Source organism: Danio rerio, chromosome 12 (genome assembly GCF_052040795.2).
Source record: "Danio rerio strain M-AB ecotype USA chromosome 12, GRCz13ab, whole genome shotgun sequence".
Taxonomy (NCBI): domain Eukaryota; kingdom Metazoa; phylum Chordata; class Actinopteri; order Cypriniformes; family Danionidae; genus Danio; species Danio rerio.
Window position 1 is genome coordinate 12,154,570 of NC_141032.1, and position 24,758 is coordinate 12,179,327.

Consider the following 24,758-nt stretch of genomic DNA (forward strand, 5'->3'; position numbering starts at 1 on the left):
TATATAAATAACCCAACATTTTTTTTAGAGTGTAGCTACGTGTTTTAAGCATATCACTCATAGATTCTATGTGTTCAAGTGTTTTCTCTCCCTGGTGTGTGAAGTCAGATTGTAATCAGTTTGGTTTCCCCTTTGTTTCTCTGCGTTTGTTTGTTGCCTTGGTAGTTTATTAGCTGTTTTGTAAAGGGTGTCTGCATGTGATGGGCTACTCACACTTCAGCTGGTGTTTTGGGAATAACTTCAATGACGTAAGCACCAGAGGTGACATCTGGGAAATCATTTTTTCTCTGCTTTAGCTCCTTAGCAAGTCTATGAGAAACAGATTCTTAGTACAAACACAAACGCCATGTCTGTTTGCATGAATTATCGACAATACAAGTTTAAATGACTTGTTTAGATGGCCGACTCATTTCATTTAAACATTCCTCCATATTCACAAACGTACAAGTGTGTACAGAAAGAAAACAGTATTTGAGACTCACGTTGGAGTTAACGTCATCATCCTCACACCGATATACTTCTTTTTTGTGGCTGTTTTTCCTGAAAAGTAATACAAGATATTGATAGAATTGTGAATCAAGTTTAGGGACTGATTTACTAGCAGCTAGCACCAGTGCAAACCTTATTTTGGTTTTCAAAATAATACTGTCAGCAACACTGTTAACATTTTTCTTTGTAAATTACACAGTATAATTAGCTGTAATCTAAACATTTTTTTTTACTGTAGGACAGTTGTGCAGTATGTAACTGCATTTTAAAGTTGTGTTATAAAGATACAAAATACTGAAAATACACAGACAGCAAGATAAATGGTGCAGTAAACATATAAATACAGTATTTTTGCTTGCTGAATTGAAATGCTTCCAGTAAGTTACTGTAGATTCTACAGGGAATTGTTAACAGTGAATGTCACAAAAGACACCTTGCCATGGAAGCCTGTTATTTTGAGCCATACTGAAATCTTGTACGATAATTAATATCTTGTTGCAGCAAATTTAGAATTATTTGAGGTCCCAGTATAATATGTTTGTACTGTATACACTGTTGAACACACATATACACAAACATGAAGTGTGTATGGATTAAAGTATTGTTTTCAAAAGGAACATTGTTCACAAGGACAAATGATGGGATTGAAAATGTTAATGTCGTCAGTTGTTTCCAGAATACAATAAATAATATGTTTTACTAAAGAAATAATTGTAAATTGTGAAACTGGGAATTTAAAGTAGTTTCTTGCCTTTTCCATGTATGTACATATGTCCAATAGGGCTGCATAATTAATTGAAAAAAGATCACAATCTCAATTCAACTCTACACACGATCTTAATTCTGCTTTTCTACACAGCAAATTCATTAGTGTTAAATTTCGAGTGTTGCAGTAATTCAGAGTAAAGTGTTGAAATTCTAGAGTTAGATAAAAATAAAATAACCCTCTCAGTGTTAGAAGCTGATTTGCCTCCTTGTCATACAAAGTAACATGTATCTAACGCTAATACAGTGTTGACTACTACATCCGAGAATTTATGCAGCAATATCCTGGTAGGATTTTTCCAGACGCCATTTTCTTTTGCCATGAGGAGCAATGAGAAGAAGTAACTGGTGATTAAAGTGTTTGTATATAGACATCTGACATCCAAATAGTTATATATATGTTAGTTTTAAATATCTCAAAGAAAAGCATAATTTTTCATCTTTATTTTGTACTAACCATGTTACATTAAAACTAATGAAAATCTTAAAACTGCTCCTTTTGGTTAAAATACGAGAAATATGGTTTGTGACTGTTTTGAATCATTTTCCTTAAACATTAAGCGAATAGTTAATAAAGTGTTGCTGATATTAAACAAGATATTTTTTTATTTATGTGCGGTGTTAAAAATTTGATCTATAAGAGTGTTAACACATAACGCTGATCCTTTTGTGGTGTTAATATTTTACACTATAAGAGTTTGCTAATTAACACTGTCTGAGTGTTGATAATGTTAACGCTTACAATAGTGTAAATTTAAGACTTTTATAGTGGTTGCCATATAAACTCTGAGGGAGTGTTAATTTGAACTCTAAGGTAGTTAAATCTACTATCTAAAATTTGCAGTGTCTGCCAGATTGAGCCAATTTTATTTTCAAGGTCAGGAGAGTAGCGTAAAGATGGTTGCACACATCTTTACATTGTTTTATATATATGGTGTATTATATATATTCCATATGGTGTTAAACGTGTCACATACTGTAATTATAAGGTATAATAATAACAATAAAAAAATGGTCAAGATCAAACATTTTTGTGGCTGACTTCACTGCATTTGCAGCTTTCCTTGCGCCTGAAAATGTATGAGGAGAGTTATTAAAGGGATGGTTCGCTGCAAAATGGCTGGTTTCAAACCTTTGTGAGTTTCTTTATTCTGTTGAACAAAAAAAAAAAAGAAAAAAAAAGAAAGAAAGCTGTAAACCTGTAACCATTGACTTCCATAGATGGAACAACAAATAGTATTTTTTCAGCATTTTTCTAAATATCTTCTGTTGTGTTGAACAGAAGAAGGAGAAATACTGGTTGTGAACCAGTGAAGGGTGAGTAAATGATGCCAGAATGTTGGTTGAACTATCTCCCTAAATCATGTAATTTGATTTACTGAGGTTTGCGGTAGTCTGTTTACTGGCATTTTGTAACCCCCCCCAAAAAAATTGTGACTCATTTTTTTGTACTTGACATGCTGATGCTGTAAGAGGAATGCAAAGAGTAGAAAGCTGAGTGTAAAACATTCTCTCCATTTCAAAAAGAAGACTATTCACAACATATTGATTACCATGTCACATTATTTTTAATTTGTGATGCTTTTAGTTGACTGCATTTGTCTCTGGTAAAATGAGCTGAAGCATCTTTCTTTAATCAGCACATTGGCAGTAGAATCACCTACAGAGCTTTGCGCTCCTATCAGCACTTCCAAGTAAAATTTAATGGAAGCTCATTCTAATTTGCCTAGTTTAGCAAATTTAGTCTTTGGACTATCATAAGCTTTAAACACATTTAAAATGTTTCTGCTAAAAAAAAACAAACATCAAAGATACTTTTTACTACACAATGCTGCAAAGTGGCAGGAATAATTATAGAACACATACACAGACTTTGGTTATAAAGTGATAGTTCACACAAAAATGAAAACGATCCCATTAATTTACTCACACTTTACTTGTTTCAAATCAGTTTGAGCTTTTTTTGTTCTATTGAACACAAAAGAAGATACATTGTAGAAGGCTGAAAACCTGTAACCATTGACTTTTATAGTATTTGAAAAGTTCAGATGTTCATTCATTCATTAATTTTCAACTGCATTTTACCCCATTTTACCCGGCGACTGGTGACGGTAGCAGCAGTGTTATGCTGCGTTCACACCGGCCGCGGAATGCGTGGATAAATCGCACTATTCACGCCAAAATAGCCGATTCATTTGCGCATCAAATCCCTTTCATTCGTGCGTTAAATTCACTTCAGAACAGATGCGGACTCGCGTGATGGGCAGGGCTTCTGTCTGCCCGGTGACTCTAGCTTCATAGCTAAATGGCTTACATGGATTTTATTGAGAAAATAACTGTTTATGTGCTTTATGAAGGCTGAAAAACAGCATAGATATGTTTAGGGCCGTGTCTGAGTCCACTAGATTCTTCCAGAGGTGCATCCAGCTCTGTGAGCTCATAAACTCCTCCAGAAACTTAACCTGGATGATGAAGGCTTTCAGAGGTGCTTCTGACTTTTGTCGGTGTCGGCTGAAGGTTTTCCCCCGGGACACCAACAACAGGTGTACGTCACAATCATGCCCCCACAAGAGCAAGCTCCTGATTGGTTAACGTGGCGCAAATGTCGGTTAAAGTTCAGACTTTCGAACTTGAGCAATTTGCGCGAAACGCGTGTCAAATGCGCAAAACGCTCAATTTGCGCCACACCATTCGTGTGCATCACGTCATTTGGCCATTCCCATCATGAATGTGACAGGTCCAGTGTACCACGGCCTGGTTCAGTCAAGTTCGAATGTTAACATACTAAATGCTGTCTGAAATTTCGTTCTACAATGAGCATTTTTCTCAAACTCCTGTTTTTGTTCAGTTAACTTACATTAAAGGCAATGAAAATAAACAATCACAATTAAAATGAGATTACCAAACCTACACACAAGAGTCTAAGAAAAATGCCTATTTTAGAAAAAAATGTTAAATGACACTTATAGGTTTTTACATCTGAACTTTGTTTTTCCAAGTACAGAAATCAATGGTTGCAGGTTTCCAGCATTCTTCAATATACTGCATCTTCTCTTGTGTTCAACAGAACAAAAAAGATCAAAATGGTTTGAAACATGTTTCTTTCATGGCTGAACTATCCCTTAAATTCTTCTAATAATAACCATTAACTTTGATTTTAGCCTCAATAAACTAATAATTTGCTGCTTACACAGTAGCTATTAGGTAGTTGTTAGGTTTAGGTATTAGGTAGGATAAAGTATGTAAAAACATTATGCAGTATACAGTATGTAAGTTATAAGTACTAATAAATGGCCAATAACCTATTAATAGGCAGGAAATAAGCCATTAGTTAATATAAAAAATGGTACCTAAACTAAATTGTTACCAAAACTCTAGACCTACAACTGAAGCTTTTGAGGAGTTAAGAAACAGAAATGTACTGATCTTTCTATGCTCAGACATAAAATTGAAAACATATGTCATAAAAGGACTTAGATGTTTCCTAAGTTTTAAATGCTGCAGCTGACCTTTAGCCTGCCTGTCGTGAGACTCAGCCAGGAACTGTCGGATCTTGTCAGAAGGAATGGCGAAGGATATTCCTGCGGTCACCTTCAGTGTGTTGATTCCAATCACTTCCCCATCCTACAGCAACAGACACAAGAGTAATGACACAAATGTAAATGTGAACTCACACAAGTGCACTGCACATCTGGATGCACAAATGTCTTCCTGTGACAATGTGATATTTCCGAAATTAATCATTATGAACGCACACATGTGTTTATGGTCATGGCTGACTCGACACAAAGTCTTAATGCCAACATATGTTCCTAGGCTAATCAAGAAATGCCATAAACATCATTAAATGCAGAAAGCCAGTTTTGACTGGATTCTGCTGCTCGTGTTAATATGCTTGCATACAAGACTCAAGCTGGTTTTATTATTTGCACATGAGGAAGATATACATAACAAAGAGCAAAACTCTTACCAGATTCACCAGGGGCCCTCCAGAATTACCATACTGAAACACAGAAAGAGTGGTTTAAGACAAGTGTGTCAATATGTTTGTTCCTCTTAATCAAAAGTAGATGTTGAAGTTTGTTGCAATGTTATTAAGTTACCTGCAAGTTTAAAATTATGGTAAAAATAAATGAAGAAAGAAAGAAAGTGTATTTCTGGCATGTTTTTACACACTGCTAACCTAATTTAACACTGCTAGCATGAACAAACATGTTGCCAGCATGTTACTAACATGTTTTAATACATGGTTAACATGTTCTGGCACATTTTAGCACATTGCTAACTTAATTTAACACTGCTATTATGAACATGCATGTAGCTAGCATGTTACTTACATGTTTTAACACATGCTTAACATATTGTAGCAAGCTACTAGAATTAATTACATGTGTTGAACCCATTTGTAGCATGATTTACTACATAGCTAACATGTTTTAGCATGTTTTTATGTTTAGCATGCTGCTAATACGCTTTAACATTATGCTACGAATTATCATGTTGCATGCATATTTTTAACATGGTTAGCATTTGCGTATTACTATGTAACATGAATGGGAGATTCGCATCGTGGATGTGCAGGCGAAAATCTCTGAGGAATTTGTCAGTAGCTTGTTGAATCTATGCCACGAAGGATTAAGGCAGTTCTAAAGGCCAAAGGGTGTTCAACTCGGTACTAGTAAGGTGTACCTAATAAAGTGGCTGGTGAGTGTATATTCAAGTCGTTAGCATGTTTAAACAACTGGCTAATTAGTGTCATGTTTCAAGCAGGAATAGATATGTTACTAGCATGTTATAACATGGATAGCAATACTTTAAAAAGTTTAAACAGCATGATTTCACACCATTGCAGTGAATTAACATGTCTTTAGTATGTTATCATTTTGCTATCTTTAACATGTTTTAATGCATGATATTTCCAAATGGCTAAATAGTATATTGTGATGTTTGGGCTTACATTGATGATGGCATCTGTCTGGATGTAGTCCATATCAGAGTTGCGCAGGCCCAGCTCTTTGCCACCTCTCTGGGTAGTGCTGACGATGCCTGTGGTCACAGTGTTCTGAAGGGAGAACGGACTGCCAATTGCCACCACAAATTCACCTGGTCTCAGATCAGCTGACCGGCCCAACAACAGCACAGGGAGCTTCATCTGCAATATTAAACAAAACACAGAATCAGGCTTTGACACAATAATCCATCCTTCAGGCCATAAACAAAGGTTCGGCAGCAGGACCTCCTTAACCAATTCTTAACCTACTCCCTAAAATGTATTTAAGGCAGACCAGCCCTCTAACGCTGTTTCGCTCGCTCTCCCGAACCCACCGTCACTCCCTCGATTTCCTTGCTTCCCATAACAATCCTTATAACCCTCTTCTCCCTCCTAGGTTGAATCAGGGGGTCCAATCACTCTACCAAAATATTACAGAGACGGTACCCCTATTCTAAGTCTCTGGGGCATCACCGAAGGACACCCAATCAACCTACCTAACTACGTGTTCACTGTTTATCCTCTTACTTCCCTTCCTCTTCATCCTCTTCCTCTTCACTGTTCCCTAACAATCCTTTTCATCCTTACAATAAAGTCTAGCGGAGTGGTCCATAGTGAAAAATCTATGGTGAAAAAACACGGGAACCCCGGTTTTACCCCCTTTTGAGAAATTGCTCGATTTTATGTATGGTTTCTGTTGTACCCGCATTTTTCTTCAAGTGCTTTCTGATAGTACAATCTCAGCTAAACCTCAAACCATAAAACACATCCATAATGCTTTCATGCCCATACTGCACAGCTGGTCTGAGGTTCTTCTGGTCAGTATTTGGTTCACACCAAAGATGCAGCCTGACATTGTGGCTACCTTTATTTATACGTGCTGAAATTGATGCGATGTCTTGTCCTGGATAGTGGTTTGAATCATTCAACATTCATGGATGATCTAGCAGATAATGAAAGGCCTCAAAGAGCCACATGTGGAAGCCACACACCTCTGCTGCTGAGACTAAAGCAGACCGCAGCTTTCTGAGGTTGTGTCCTCAATGTTACTCCATGATTATGTTCCAATCATTTGATAATTTTAACATATTGTATGTCTGAAGTACCTGTTGCTAGATTTGGGTATTTGATATCAAATATACCCAGCCAGGTTTTTGGAATTTCCAGAAAAGTTGCCACAATTTTTTAGCAACTATGTTATTATTTGCTTTTCAGTTGTTTTGAGTATGATAATCATTTATGGAAATGATTTTAGACTAAAGCCTGATTTATACTTCTGCGTCAAGTGACCGGCGTAACCCATGGCGCATGCAACGCACGTAGCTGTGCATTTATACTTCTGCACGCTGTCTCTGTTAGTCTGCATTAACACTTCCGTAACGCTAGTTGGCAGTGAGATGTTAATGCTCCTCTGTGTCGAGTTTCTTTGCTAATTTTTTGCTTTTCCTGAATACTTCCTTAACGTACAAGTGTCTCAAACTCTCTCATTTTGAGGCAGGAACCGGCGGACGTGCAACAACTTTAACTATAAGGTAAACACAGAACAAAACTTTCCACTCTGAGCTTTTTTAAGGGACTCTACACTTGTATACAATCACTGCGTTGGGCTAGCGCCATTCGCGCGGCTCTCTATCCCGCCCAGACTTGTCAGTGTTACCAAGCCGGCCAATCACAGAGCTTGCGCTACGCGTCGTTGCGACGGCATATGCCGGTGTTTGATGCTGAAGTATAAATCAGCCTTGACTGTAAGGCACAATAAATCAATTTCCAGAGTAAACCAAAATATTTTTTAATGGTGTAACATTCCATGATTTCTCAATAGGATTCGAATCAGACAAGAAAAACTTTATATAAAATTTTAGATTCTCCATTAGACATTATCATCAGATTTATCGTTATTCTTACCATATCCACCAAAAACATGTACAACACTATAGGTTTAAAAGCAGCTAAGCATACATTTATACAAAATCTTTCTACTTCCACATACTTTCACAGCTTTGTTTATCAAGCAGCTTTTTATGTTATACCAGCTGCTAAATTATAATGTATTACCCCAGTCAAACACTGGGCCTTTGGTTCTGTCAAAAGCAATTACTGACTTCGAAATAAGCAAATTAGTGCATTGGTTTTCTATGTGGAATTGTGTGGTACGGGTTTTTCAGATTATGCATCCAACTGTGAACTTTTGATTGTTTGGAAAAACAATAAATCAAAGTGTAATCAAAGCCTGCGGTGGCCACAGCTGTACGGCTGACACAATTCTGAGTCATATTAGACCCTCCCGTTTCACACTTGAGATTTCAACACCATTCCCCTTCTGGCAACAGGAAGAGAGAGAGAGAGAGAGAAAGGAAATGAAGATAAAAGTGCAGAGAGATCGAAAGAGGCTGCTCGTATCATCAAGCTGGGCCAAGACGGAAACATATCTGTTTAAAAATTGACAACAAAATCATGAAACATTTTTCTCACATGAAACAATGTCTTTTTCACACATTTGAATTTAAAACAAAATGATTTTTACAAGATATCCTTCTGAAGTCTTTTGATATCGAGTCTTTATGTACACTTGCTGCATGTGTTTTGCTATGTACATCTGTTATTTTTACAGCTCGCTGCCTAAGGATAATTCCAGATGCTGGAAAAGAAATTATGAGAATTATTTCTTATTAAGGGAAAAGAAGAATTTCAGGAAAAGCCAGAATGATGTTTGAAAAACATGTTATTTGCATGCTAAGTCAACCATCGCTACTATTATTGCTTATATTTAGGGCTGGAATTTAGAACAAACTAAACCCTAACCTAAAGTAAGCCTTTGTTTCCCACATGCTAATTGCAAACAGTGCTTCAGACTTGAATGATAAAAGCTATAGAGTAATGCATCACTAAGCAATTTATAATGGTACAGTAATTAATGGTAATTACTCTTTCCCTAAACCCAACCAATAGTGTTTTCAAAAGCACAGATTGATCCGCCCACCCACTTCCCTTAACCAAATCAACAGTTTTAAAAAGCAATCGAGAAAAAGAAAAGCTCTTGGCTGATTATTTACCACGTTTTCAGATTTTTCCAAATTCTCACCGTTATTTACTTGTTTATTTTATTTTTTGGCTTCTGTTTTTGTCTTACCTACTTTCTAGAACTGTTCTTCACCAGACTCAAACCCTGTGATTGTTGTCAACTCCTCTCTGCAACTTAAGTTAACCAATGTACATGGTGAGCTAACTGGACAACTGGTAACAGCGGGAAAGCAGTACACACAGAGGTAAGTGGTCAGTTGTTAAGCACATAAAGGAACAATGTCAAACATATTCTTCATTTTAAAGACGAAATGCAGCCATACTTACTTCTGGCTACATAATTCGCGATCTCCAGAAATGTATATAGGGCTTCAGAATATATGTTTTCAGAATGAGCCTATGTTGGTCATTGTGCTACTTTTGACTGTCATCATGTCAACAAGCACAACAGCCAATGACACTGCTGTATTTCAGACTAAATTGGTATCTGTATGTATAATATGTATTTTATAGATGCATCTTTGTACATTTGTGAATTAATATAAATTGACAAATCCCTGTATTTGTTTTGTAATTTTTTGTTGTTGTTAAACTGAGATATTATATTGTCTTCTATAAAAATTGTAGTGTGCATTTATGCATAACAAACTTGTTCAAACTGCTGCCTTGGTATGATCAAGCTGTACATATTGACACAATCAAATTTCTTGTGTTTTGTTTAAATACTTTTGTCCGCATTTACAAAAACATGGAATTACAGAGGGCTTGTAATCTCATGAAAAGCTATCCAATGATTAAATTGAATATAAAATTACAATGCAAGTTTTAGCTTCCTGCCAGTAGCGGGATTTCTATGGCTCGTGTCCACTGACTGGTACAGTACGGTACGGTACAGGTTGGTACTTTTTCAGGTTTGCGTTTCCACTACCAAGGGTATCCTTTGGATGGGCGTGGTTTACGACAGAGAGTTTCAGTTGATGTCATTCTCACTCGTTTACAAATCATATGAGAAGCACTTCTCACAAAACAAATGCTTGAAAACATATAAACACTTGTGTATAAATGTTTATTACTTTCTATGAACATGATTTGATTATAACTGCAGATCAAAATAGCTTACTGTAACGACTGCAATTATATAAAATAAATAAATAAATGCAACACATATGAACACATACAGACCCTTATAGTCTCCGATATGATACCAATTACAGAAAAACTACACACAGTATACATATAGTTCTTATTTGAGTTTAAAAACAACACACAACATAGCCCACAGTCAAACCTCTCATCTGTGTCTGTAACCTACAGTACATCAGCACATGTAGCCTCTGTTAGAGAGTAATTCTGTCATTCTGAGTTCATAATAGTCCAAAAGGCGATGATAAGCATGATAGCTGCGATCGCAAGCTCTCTGGAGAAAGCGAAAACCGCTGACTCTTTTAAACAACCTCGTAAAACAACAACAGTACACGGCAGATTTTGTTCTTCTTTTTCTTTGTGGCTGTTCATCAAGACAACGACAAGGTTTGTTTGACCTCGGGTCATCCATGGCTCATTATATGCATATAGTACTCGATGTAATGTATCAGCTGTGTATTAAATACATAGCCGTTCCTTTGTTTTCATTCTGGCTAGCTCCATGAGCTCGTGACATATCTCTGTAACCAATTAGCGTTCAGCTATGTGTGTAGCTCCACCTTTTGGTACCCTTTCTTGTGTTTGGTACCCTTTCGAAAGGGTGCCAGAAAAGTGGTACGATACGGTTCGGTTTAGGACGCCTTTTGACAGTGGAAACGGTCATAAAAGCATGCCATACCAAACCACTCTGTGGAAACGGTCCAACAGAGAGTATTTGATTGGTCAGAAGCTTAAGTATGCAGCAAAGTCATAAAAATTGTTGATGAGAATCTGCGAATTCTAAAAGCTTCTGGCTTCTAAATGCAAAATTTATAAATCATTTGACACATATCAACACATACTCAAAAGTCATTGATGACCCCTGTTTAGTCACATCTCACTTTAAAGTGAATCTTTTAAAGAACATGGTGTACACTACAGTCTTTTGTCTCTCAATCCCAACACCAATATTTTAATGATTTAATGAACCAAGAAATCATGACACATGATGTAAGATTTAACAACCATATTTTTACAAGCCTGGCTCATTAGAAATGTGTGCCCCAGAATACATTTTTGTGAAAGATATTGACCCTATCCTTCAATGTGAAAGTGTGTTTGTTTTTGCGATTATTTTCAAACTTCCGCCTATGGGAGAAATGACTAGGTATAATTAACGTCAGAAAACGGTCAAACTACTTGCTCTACAAACAAGTGTTTGCATGACTATACATACCAAGTAGACTAATATAATAAGAAAATATAAGTTTGCAACATCAAGCAGCATAACAAGCTGTTTTTAACATCTAAAAATGAATGGAAGTTAATAAAACCAGAACCAAAAAGATTGAAATGGTTGTGCCTGCCCTTACATGAAGAATACATAAGAAGTACATTTTGCTGTACATTTCAGATGAAAAACCCTCAAGAGGGCGCTGTCTACATTTTGTCTTACAACAAGTTTTGCTGTACTTTTAAGATACACATCTTTCCTGTGTATGTGAAAAGGCAGGACTTGTTGTACATATCCCCTAGACTAGCGAACCACTAACCAAAACCCTTCTTTAAATCTAACCAATATTGCTTTCAAAGGCGATTTTGAGAGAAAAGTGCTTTGAATGCATATAAAAAAGTACACTGCAATCACAGCTTTTTACCTTGATTTTACTTTGCTTTTATCACATCGTTTTACCTTGATTTTACATAGCTTTTATCTCATTTGTGGAACTGCGTATGACCGGACTCAAACCTGAACATTCTCCACCTACATGGTGAGCAACCAAGCAAACTGACCACGCCAGAAAAGTTGTCCATATAGATATAAAAAGGTGAGGCAAATGTATTTGATTACAAATTAAGGAAGTTAAGGAGGTTTGTGGAATTTATTTGGTGTTGTGCAAAGAAATACATAAAATAATCCTTTAATAATCAAAAATATGTCTCAGTAAATATCATTAGCATTAAAAGGAACAAATGGTGGCATCATACTGGCCCATAGCATTTATTTTGTATAGTAAAAATGTAGTAAAAGTATGTTGAAGTACACATTTACAGTCTGATCTCATGAAGATGATTTTACAGTTTTTGTCAGTTTAATGTCTAATTTTTACAAATTTGTATGCATTTATTCACATAAAAATGTATGAATTTTTTTTTGTTGTGGCAATAAACCCCACCCCTAAACCCAACGGTTAATTGGGGAATGAGCAAATTGTACTAAACTGTACAAATGAGATCATACAACTTCAAACGAATTTGCAAATAAAAAAGTTACAGATTGCTGTGAGATTTTGGTAGTATTTTGAGATTAAACTTAAAAGACACAATCTGAGAACAGCTGAGACTTTTATTATATTTTGAAAAAAATAAGGTAAAGTATATCAAAGTCCACTGTAAATGTTGTGTCCTATTTATTTTGTCCCAAAATAATTTACTAAATTTGTTTGAAATAGTAATAAGCCATTATTTAATACATATCTTCCTAAGAGGTTAACCCTCAAGGGTTAACTAACCCCCCAAGAGATGATACAGAAAGGCAGATAAAAAACAAAACAAAAAAGCTTGTATTTTTGAAAGCGTAACAGAGGGAGTATCAGAGAATGCCTGCTGAGCATTCCAGGCAGTCTTGTTTGCAGATGCACAATCAATGCTTGGATAAAGATAACATGCTACTGTTCTGCTCCTTCATTCACTCCCACAACCTCTGACAACCTACAATCATGCTCTTAAAGCCAGCAGCAGTCCTGCAGCAAATCTGTCTATGCTAAATTTACTCTTCAAATTATACGTGCTTTTGTGTGTTAAACAATATCCGTTATATGAACTGGACACCCCTTCTTAATTTTCTGCAACACTGCACCTGTTTGAATGGGACACAAAGCATAACTGCACACATCTATTGCTGTTCCCTTTATCGCACCACTAGAAAAATACAAAGGATAGAAATAAATATACTTAAACTGCAGTCTATTGCTTGTCAATTATAAATACTACTTGTCACCGACTGACAAATTAATGATTTAACCTCCTGTTCCAATAGGAAGTCAATGGAGTCAAGACTAAACATAGAAACTGAATTACTGCAACAGCCTGAAATGTGATAATTTATCCCATGCTGAATATTGCTCAAAGGACAATGGTATTAAATGCTGACTGCATCAGCTGAAGAGCTGAACTGTGCAAACCGGTGAAAGATGATCCTGTGGTCATGTACTGTAAATGACAGTCAAGGGCTTCTTGTGAAATGTAAAGATTTGGAATGTTTCTTTAACCCTTTAACTTTAAGGGCCCTATCATACACCCGGCGCAATAAGGCGCAAGACGTGAATGGCGCGATTTGTTGCTATTTTCAGACCAGCGCAGCAGTAATTTTGATATTTTGCGCCACGTTTAAATGGCAAATCCCTTTAGAGGTCCAAATCCAAATGGATGTGTGTTAAGGCGTATTGTTGGCGCATTGCTATTTTGAGGGACTGAAATAGACTGACCAACTACTGTAAAAGCTGTCTAAAGTCCAACGCAGAGCGTGTAAATTATGCACCTATGCAGGTCCAAACACCTACACAATGCTTAATACACACATGATGTACAACAATACACAAATATCTTTACATATGAAAAAAATATAAGGCATTAAAAAATGTCACACATTTTTTTTTTACATAAATATAAAAACCACTACCTCATCTCGGGGGATTTTTTTCAGTTTATTCATGACAATTTGCACTTGTATCGTGTTATTATTATTGTTGTTAGTATTATTTATTATATGAATATTTATATTTGTTTTAATAAAAACAAGTTTAGATTTTGGAGACGTATGCATTGCCATATGGGGCATAAAAATAGGACGTGTGTATGGATATATTTCAGTTTCTTGACCATGTTTCGCTATTATTGTTCATTTATTTGTTTGCTGGAAATTAGAACAGAATTTTGAATTAGTTTCAAAACAAATCTTTGCCCTTAACAAACAGAAATCAAATATGTAAGCTAATTAATGTCTTTAGAGGAGTGAGTTTCCCTGTTTCCTTATCTACGAAAGTAAAGGAGTAAAGAGTAAAAGTAAAGTAAAGAGAAGGTATAGAGGCCGAATGGAGGAGGGTCATTCTTTATCCTCGTGCTGTAGATGGTCTGTTTAACTATTTTCCTGCTAGTGACAAATTAAATTTTTCCATGAACCGCCAACTTATCCATCACATGTTTTACGCATCCATACACACTTATTTACACTCACACTTTGGTCAATTTTAGAACACCCAATTCACCTGTACCACATTCCGCATCACTCGGAAACATCCATACAAACTCATCCACACTCATCCAGCCAATGTAGTTTATCCAATTCACCTGTACCCCATATCTCTGGACTGTGGGGGAAACCGGAACACCCGGAGGAAAACCACGCGAACACGGGGAGAACATGCAAACTCTGCCAACTGACCCAGCCGAGGCTCAAAACAACAACCTTCTTGCTGGGAGGCGAACGTGCTACCCACTGCAGCGGAATAAACCGCTAACTTATCCAGCAAAACCTCTAAACTACATTAGAAGTGCCATGGCATCTATTGCTACTCTCTGGTAATTCCTATCTTTTAATCCTCATGTGTATGTTGATTTGAAAAAACAACAAAAACAATTGCTTAATTAAATGCATATAATGAATAAATACATTTTTCTGTACTTGTGAAGAATGTACTTGTAAGAACAATGTGACATAGTAGCATGTGCATATGTTTAGTTGTGTCACTGTTTTGGTTCCTGTATTTTGCTTCACTTTGTTTTGAGAAAGAGTTTCCAATTCTATCCTGAAGGTCAAATGTCAACTAGAGTTTAGTCCCAACCAGCTCCAACACACTTTCCTGAAAGATTCTAGTTAGTCTGAAGATCTCAATGAGCTGATTGAGGTGTGTTTAATTAGGGTTGGAGCTGAACTCTGCGGGACACTGGTCATCCTAGAACAGGTTTGGATGCCTCAGAGCTTGACCTTAACTACTACTTCTTAATTGTCTTTCTTACAAATTAGTCCCACCCGTGTCTTGTTTTGTTCTTCCTCTAAAAATACTCCCTTTAGCATGTTGTGTGTTTGTTCTAGTCCTTAATTTGTCTTTTACTAATACGATTGTTGCTCCTTGTGATTTGTTGCATTTATTATAAGGGACTTAGTGACTTTCTGCATGTAGTAGTTATATATAATATTTACCGTACCATATTCTGATCATAGCCATATTATTTTATGTCTTACTTTAATAAAGCTGAAAACAAATAAATGTTTAGGGTTTTGAAATTAAAGCATTTGAGCTGGTACAACTACAAATCTTAGATGCTTGACTAGATGCTTTCGCTTTTCTTTTAATTTTATTTCAAATCATTCAGCAAACTAAAACAATGTTCATTGATCGTCTTACAGGGCGATTTAATCAGCTTGCGTCGTCTGTTAGAGTGGAAGCGGATTTGACGACTATTTCATTAAATCCCTCTAATCTCTTTAAGAGTGGATCATTGACGTGAATTTAGAAAGATCTCTGAGAAAAGAAAATGAACTAGTCCTGCCAGACCTATAGAGATGAGTTATCCCAAATGATGATAAGCCAGACTTTACAAGACCATTTCCACAGGGCAAAACGACTGGCTTGATTTCAGACAAAGCTGCCTCGATGTCTGTAAAATCTGAACTCATGTTTTGACTCCCTTAAGTCTCAAAGCTGTGACATAGTCTGTTCAAGATGTTCTGTCCATCGCTGTATGTCTAAATCTAACACTGTTTTTTTAGAAGTATTGTATTATGTTAATATTCTGGGAATGATTGTTTTGTTCTGTGTCAAATTGCTCCTGTAACTGGAATTAACACCAACATTTTTATAAATATATATATTTTTACTATCTTAGGCCCTCAAAATGCAGGTATTCAAAGTTTGGTGGTTTGTTCAAATGCAAATGCAGTATTGAGTCAATATAAACAAAACTGTCAGTTTTCAAAGACGCTGGCTCTGTCTGTGTAGTGGGGCAAACAGAAGTTTTGGCTTATCATTGTGCTGCCATCTTTGCCATGTTGACAGCAACCATAACAAATCTTTTTTGAGGCCTTTAATTGGCCAACATGACTTTACTGTTAAGAGTATGTTGCCATCTGTTGCTTTGGCACGCTCTTGACAGTGCTTCATAAGGTATTATTGTGTTTTCCAGATTTTTTCTTTTAAACTGTGATGAGTATTTATACAACAAAAAGCTGTGTCTCATTTTAGAGGCTGCATCCCCTGAAGGATGAATTCGAAGGGCGCAGTGTCATCATGGCGCGACAAAGGCTGTCCCATTTAAAAATAAATAAATAATAAAAAAAAAAACAAAGGCTCCTTCAAACGCAACCTTGAAATGTGTCCTCCGTTTCCCAGGTAATGATGGACATAACCGGTGGATCCTTTGCAGCCTCGAATGTCCCAGGATTTATTGTGTGCTGATAACGACAAGACGTTTTTTAAAGTAAACTCCAGATTAAATGTTTGAACAAGGTTTATTTTATTGGATATCTAAACGTGTTAAAAAAAAAAAAAAAAGAGTTTGACATGTCTTACTAAAGAGTGCTTTTATAGACTGTTAACATTTTTATGGGTACATGTATAGAGAAAAAAGTTTTAAAATTCACTTTGAAAAAACGTCATTGCAAATTTTATTACTGATTATTAACAGCAGCTTTTATGGTTGCTATAGGTGATGAGACCTGTCCTCTGTAGGCTAGATAATCTCATTTGAAAATTTCAGCTTGTTTGAACATTAAAAGACTCACCTTTAAATTCTGTATCCTTCGGATGATGCAGTTTCTAAAATGAGACACAGCCTAAATTAAGTAGAAAATTTGGAATGCACCTACTATAAACAATCAGATAGATTTAGAACAGAAATTTAAATTCTAGGGATGTTTTTTTTTGTTATCAACTAGAGTAAAATGTCCTTTTTTGTTTCATTCTGTAAACTGCTTATGGCTTTTCCTCTTAATTTAAACTGTTGTCATTTCAAGCATTTCCCATAACATTTATATTCTATTTTTAGACAACTCCATACAAATATTTTTACTTTAGAAGAGTTATACTAAAGTAAATAAGAATTAGGGAATAACTCAGGTTTTCAACAAATGAAAAATTGACTTTTTTTGGTAACACTTTTTTTTTTATGGTCCAATTAAGTATTGGTAGACTGTCTGCTTAATTTTTGTTGATATGCTCCTTCAACAGACATTTAACTGACTATAAGAAACTTTGCAAGTGCATGTCAACTTACACTGACAGTAACCCTAACCCTAACCCCAACCTAACAGTCTATTGGCATGTAAATGCAATGTAACCTAAATTCAACAAACGTATCATCAAAATAGAGTGTTATCCCTTTTTTTTTTTTTTTTTAGACCTTAATAGAATGAAACAAATATTAACATTTTACATATTATTTTTTCCTTATTAATTTAGGCTGGGGTGTTTGGTGAAACTGTTGAAACAGAAATTGAACTTAAAACAGCCCTAAATAAAATATTTTCCATCAGATACAGCAGATACAGTCTACTTGCAATTTTGTTCACAGCTCATTAAGACACAATTAGTATCATAATTATCATTCTGTGAAATTTACAAGATTACCCATAGCCCAGTCTTTTAGTACCTACACTAACAGACTAATTGCCACAAAACTTTATGGCATCCTTAAATCTGTCTGGCGTAAACGTTGTGTAAAGTCTGAAAACATCCTGAGGATGTTATGCATAGCCCACAAGTTTAAAAAACACGTAAACCTACTTGCTTTAATGCTGAAGGAGTTGTCTCAGGCCACCCATAACGATGATGAGAAAAGCATTCACATTTTTCACGGCAATCTACGTGATCTAAGGAAATCAGTGAGATTTTAGCTTGGCCTCAATGATTTAGTTAAAAAAGGCAAAAATACTACAACAATCCAATATCATGTCCTGTTCCAATCTTTATCCATGAACACATATTGGATGAGAAAGCTAAATAATTTAGTTGTTTAGTCAGAGGACACATGATATAGATACATGTGTACTGCACGCAAAACCTCTATTTAGAACAAATCATTCCCAGCTGAGCTCTCAACATCCTCTCGAAAACTCCTGTGTTCTGCCAGAAAGAGTAGGAATCTTTGACTGGCTCTTCCTGTTTCTCAGCAACTGTAAATCAGATTCCAAACTCAAAGACATTGTGGTGTGGGTCAAACTCACTGTGTTTAGAAATGTCTGAATTTGGCTCTATCAAACAAAAATGGATTGTTTATGTCAAATCTCAGCTTTTAACGTCAATTAAAATTTAAGAACCTGTGCTTGCGTCATTCTGATACAATATGTGAAAGCCAGAACTCAGTTCTCTGAAGTTTCCGAGTAAATGTCACAATGTATTTAATCCAAAAGACATACAATATTCATAAATTCATAGTGACATTTTGAAAACATTGCCTTAAATCACTTTTTTCCATGCAATTTTTGAATGGCTAACATATTTGTTTTTGGAATAAAGAGTCTGACCCAATTTAGGTGTCTTGCCCCATCATGGAAGAAGTCTGCAAGGCTGCTTTCTCGGACGACAAGACCAAACGCTTTAAAATATGTGCTGAAACAAACCAGGATGAATGACGACTGCATGTCTGCCAGACTTTGTCTCCTAAAGGCCCTGAAGGATGCCAAGACTCCTTGTATGTCTTTAAACTGGCATCGATTGGATTTGAGTGCAAAATTGCCAGCAGGAATGTTTGTGGACTAGATTTGCGGTATGCATTAACCACTGGAAAAGTACATATGTAAAAATAATTCAAAGACAAACTCAGCTGCAGTTTACCTAGGAAATGTTTACCCCCATTTGTATGAGCAACTGGTTGCCAAGAGCGAGACATTGAAGGACTCTCTTTACTCTGATGAGTCAAAGAGATGTGTCTGAGCAAGACTTACTGAGCCTCAACCAACACCAACCTCAAAAACTGACCCAGATTTCAGACATGTGTCCTCCAAATCAGACTTCCACTCATGATATCTTCTTAGACAAACAGAAGAAGAACAAAAGGCAAGTTGTGACAGCGTCGGCATTGCATGTTGGCACTGAAGCCACGGAAAGTTCATATTAAACATTTATTTTAAAAGTATTCAAATAAATTCTGAGTTATTAAGACAGGAATGTTGCCAACAGGGCTTCCTAAATGGAGGGAAATTCCAGACAGAACTGATATTGGGCCCAAATTAAGATCCAAGAAATTCTGAATATTTTTATAGGCTGTGCGTGTGATTCTGTAGTGAACTCATTGCAAACTATATTTGCTAGAAGTTTTATTTGTTTTTTTTTTAATTGGATGCATTGGTGGATTTCAGTTCTGTTTTAAACTTTTTGAAAATGTCAAAATGATTAACATGAAGATTTAGCTTTTTCTGATTGTTTAAAAGGAATGCATCTTGATTGAATTTTGATGTATTTAAATTATTTAAATGATATTGAGAGATTTTTAAATGAGACTGTAAATAAGAATTTATCATTAAAATCTGTGTAAGAACAACTTACTTCTAGGGTTTCTGTTCAGCAAAAATAAAATCACAATAAATAGCAAATAAAAGTAAAAGAAAAGGTTTGTTTTGACACAACATATGTGTGTGTTGTGTATTTTTATTATGTACATATAATTACACACATGCAAGCCTATATATGTGGTGTGAGGAAAACCTCCTCTCACTCAACATTAGCAAAACCAAGGAGCTGGTGGTGGATTTCAGGAGAAGAGAGAACACACCCCTATCATCATCAACAGGAAACCAGTGGAGAGAGTCAGCACATTCAAGTTTCTTGGAGTACACATCGCTGAGGATTTTTCATGGACGGCTCACATAGCCGCAGTGCTGAGGAAGGCACAACAATGCCTCTTCTTCCTCAGGCTTCTTAGGAGGTTTGGAATGAGCCCCCACATCCTCCGCTCGTTCTACACCTGAACTGTGGAGAACATCCTGTCTGGCTGTATCACCACCTGGTATGGAAATAGCACCAGCAGCAATCGCAAAGGCCTACATAGGATTTTGCGTACTGCTAAATGCGTAGTAGGAGGTGAGCTTCCCTCCCTCCAGGACATCTACATCAGGCGGTGCATGAGGAAAGCCAAGTTCGAAAATGTAATCCAAACCTATCCCCTACCGATAAACTCAACTATAACTGTAAATTATTCCCAAAATCAGAGGGGAATAATAGTTGGAAAACAATTATGTAGAAGCGCATAAACTGTAAGCCTAAACTTTACGTAAATGTATGCCTTAATTCTGATTGGCTGATTGGAATGCTGTTCCAGGATCAACATAGATGTACTGCAAATCCACAACTTACGGTTTTATCTGCCTGATCAGATGTAGGGCCGAATTGTGACCTTACAATTACAAAAAGCTTTCAGTGCTACACTTGGAGCCTTAAAAAATCTATGGAAGTTCCAATGAATTAAAAAGACAAACACAACTGCAGACACTGTGCATTTCAGCTGCTATTTTTGAGACTCTTTAATGACAGGGCCTTCACTGAGGCTGTGGTAAATTAAAAAGCACACCGTACTGTCAGGGTTGTTCTTCTGTTTGTGTAGTCTTCTAATAACATGAGGCTACTAATAGTGAACATAAACCACATCAAGGAACATATCCAGCAAACTGAAAATCTGGAAAAAAACAACAACAAATTGGTCCAAATAAAAGAGAACATAGTCTACTGCTGTGGTTGCTCATACACAGCACAAAGACAAAATGGGGACTTTTTCTTCCTGCACTATAATGGATATAATTTTTTCCCTGACAGGCAGAAATGTTATGGCGATAACCCCTTCTATTATCTGATAACCCCTGATGACCTCTTCAATAATCCATGGCTGTCCAAACTAGAGCTGAAAAAGAACACTTATAAATACAGAGTCAAAACTTTACTAAATAAAGTAGATGTGGCCTGATTGTGTGTTTTGTAAGGCAGGAAAAACACATCTATGCTACCTTCAAAATTCATCAATAGAAGTTACCTACTAAGACAGGAAATACAGCAGAATTTAGATTCAGACATGACTTTAGAGCTTTGGATGCAGTTATAAATTCTCGTAGGTCCAGGTTAATGTGCTGTCTATTGTGGTTATGGATGCGACTTGACATCACTTTCAAAGAATCAATAAACATGTCTGGCCAATTTCATGGAATGTTATAATGAATCTTTCATTGGCAGAATAGATGACATTTAAATAAAAATAGGCATCAGCGCATGTTTGTTAGCAGCAAGAGAAATAAGATGCAATCATTTCCAACAGTGAGTTTACAACTTCATTTGTTCATTTTCCTTTGGCTTAGTCCTTTTATTTATCAGGGGTCACCACAGTGGAATGAACTATCCAGCGTATGTTTTACGCAGCAGATGCCCTTTCAATTTAGCTCATCCAATTGACCTGTACCTTATGTCTTTGGACTGTGGATGAAAGCAAGGCACCCAGAGGAAACCCATGTGATCATGGGGAGAACATGCAAACACAGAAATTCCAACTGAACCAGCCGGGTCTTGAACCTTCTTGCTGTGAGGCAACAGTGCTAACCACTGAGCCACTATGCTGCCTGAGTTTACAACTTTTTGACTGTAAATAAAATGAAAAGGGTAGTAGGGTACAGTAATCAAGAAAAAGTACTTTACACCTCTGGTCCAATGCTTTTCTTGGAGGGCCACTGTAGATTCTAATCACGGCAGATTTTGGCTCCATTCCTAATTAAACATACTTGGATCAGCTAAACAAGTTCTCCAGACGACTCTCTAGAAGCTTACAGGAAAGTTTGTTAGAGCTGCCTGAAGCTCAAATAGTCCTCCAGGAGCAGAATTGGACACCCCTGTCATAATCTTTCCTTGAATCCTGGTTACACTTAACCAAAGTTCCTTTCAAGAGAAGTCAGCAGCAGCTTCAGCAGTTATTTAGACTCCTGCAGTTTGGGGGCAGGGCGGGGAATCCCCTCAACCACCACCAGTGTGCAACACCCAGCTGGATGACACGACAGCAGCCATATTGCGCCAGATCACACACCAGCTGGTGTAGAGGAGATGAAGCCAAATATTATATGGGGGTGGTTAGGAGGCCATGATGGACAAGAGGTCAGTGGACAAATTTTGGCCAGGAAGCCGGGGTTAAAACCCTACTCTTTTTCGCAAGACATCGTGGGATTTTTAACGACCACAAAGAGTCGGCTAAATGTCTCACCTGAAAGATGAATATACTGGGGCGTTAGCACCCACACAGACCACAGGTTGAGAACCCCCTGCTGGTCTCACTAACATTACTTCCGGCACCAACCTAAATCTTGTATGTGGTCTAGCATCCACGTACTGACTGGGCGCAGGATTGCTTAGCTTCAGTTGGCGACCATGTGAGAGTTGCAGAAAGCTAGCTGCTGGCTAAATATCTAAAATTCACGTGACTACTTTGGCCATTTCTAAAATCTCTCCGATAACCTTATGGGATTACAAAGTTATGCAAATGTAATTTCAATGGAAGCAGTAGGTATTTCAGAATACTTTGAATTTGGATTGATTACCTGGCTCACAGGCTGTTTTTCACATAATATAATGTATGTACTGTTTCCTTGCTTGCTGCATATGTCCCAGTTTGTTACTCTAGGTACCATTTATGTTCCTCATCTGTTTCTAGTTTAATTTGTTATCCATGTGAATATTATGCTCTGCAGTTTTATGTCAGATGTTGGGTCAGACACAGATTACAAGATATATCAGCCTTATTTGGGCATGATCAATTTAGTCTACAGTAGGGTATTGTGGTGCTTTGTGTGTCATAGTAAATGACAACTGAATCTGTCTTTGGGATGTTTTACAACGTCCAGACAGAAAGTGCTCTGTGACACTGACAACAACAAGCTCATTTGCACACAGCTTTTTTTAAACATGGCAAACTGAATACAGATGGAATTATGCAATAGAGGAAAGGTTTGAGTTTGTTTTCTATGGGAATTAGAAAACGTCCAACCTAAAATCAACCAAATATCAACATCTAATGATGTTACAGCTTGACGTTGTGTGGACATTAACACTATGACGTCTATAAGATGTTGGATTTTAGTTGCCATACCTGAAGAATAAACGTCAGTATTTGACATCAATATGACATTGGTTTAAAATGTTAGCCCGACGTTGAATTTAAGTCACACACATTTTCGAACACATCCTAAAATCAACCAAATATCAACTTCATTTGATGTCGTTACTGGACATCAAAATAAAATTGTCCTTAGACACTGGCTAGACGTTGAATTTTGGTCACCTGACATAAGTACATAAATACACCCTAAGTCTAATCTAATATCAACATCTTATGACATTGTGTGCCTGCTGGTCAATAACTAAATGCAGTACAGTATGTTGCGTTTACACACATCCACAAATTACATGTAAATGCATCAGCGTAATACTCACTACTCTTAAGTACTTTTAAGTGAAGTTTATTCATAAACTAATTTCGAGAGGAGCACGTGATTATGATTGAACACGGCTGGTTCTGCATTAGTATGCTTGATCCACCAATCAGGCCATTCGTAACCACTATAAAGAGCCAGGGTTTTCTCACTACAGTTATCTTCGATTGAAGAACAAAGCAAGCAACGCTTACGACAGAAAACAACGAAAACTACTACAACTACAACTACAACTACAACAACTACAACAACAAAAACAACAACAACTACTACGACAACAACAACAACAACAACAACTACTTCAACAACAACAACAACTACTACTACTACAACTACTACTACAACAACAAATATTTCAACAACTACTACTACAACAACAGCAACTACGACAACGACAACAACAACAGCACGGCGAAGCAAGCTAAGCTAACCAACAGCTACATCAACAATAACCCTTACCACTGCCCATCTTTCTACAATACCTTCAAAAGATGGAAATCAACAACAACAACGTCAACAGCCCCAGTAATTCCACCATCAATCCAGTCAATCCAGTACCACTCACCTTTACAGAAGAGCCAGCAGCACCCGAACTCTCCACGGTACCTCAAACAGAGCCCCAGAACGCCACAAGAAGCCGCCGATCCACCCGATCATCCACCAGACTTCGCACCAGTTCCACTCCTCCATCGACATCCAGACAGCAAGCCACGTCCCCAGCCTCATCATATGCTACAGTTTCCTCCTTCCGTCAGCCCACAAGAATAACTATTTCAGAACTACGCAAACATCTCGCAGATCTCGGCATTCACGCCCCAAGGACCCTCAACAAACCGGAACTACTCAAACTCTATTCAAACGCCACTTCAGATTCCCACCCGTTACTCAGTCCCAGCAAAAGACCTATCACCAGGG

At 36.9% G+C, this 24,758-nt stretch overlaps 1 protein-coding gene across 2 annotated transcripts in view; it reads right to left on the bottom strand.

Moving 5' to 3' along the window:
- Positions 1-24,758, bottom strand: part of htra1b (HtrA serine peptidase 1b) — a 71,735-nt gene that overhangs the window by 9,735 nt on the left and 37,242 nt on the right. For both annotated transcript variants that reach the window (XR_015503541.1, NM_001111182.1), the window contains 5 exon segments: positions 6,212-6,406; positions 5,225-5,257; positions 4,764-4,878; positions 483-540; positions 214-309 (listed from right to left, as the gene is read on the bottom strand). Coding sequence is in view for 1 of the 2 variants with exons in the window: in NM_001111182.1 (NP_001104652.1) it covers positions 214-309; positions 483-540; positions 4,764-4,878; positions 5,225-5,257; positions 6,212-6,406 (497 nt within the window). In the remaining variant the exon portion in view is untranslated.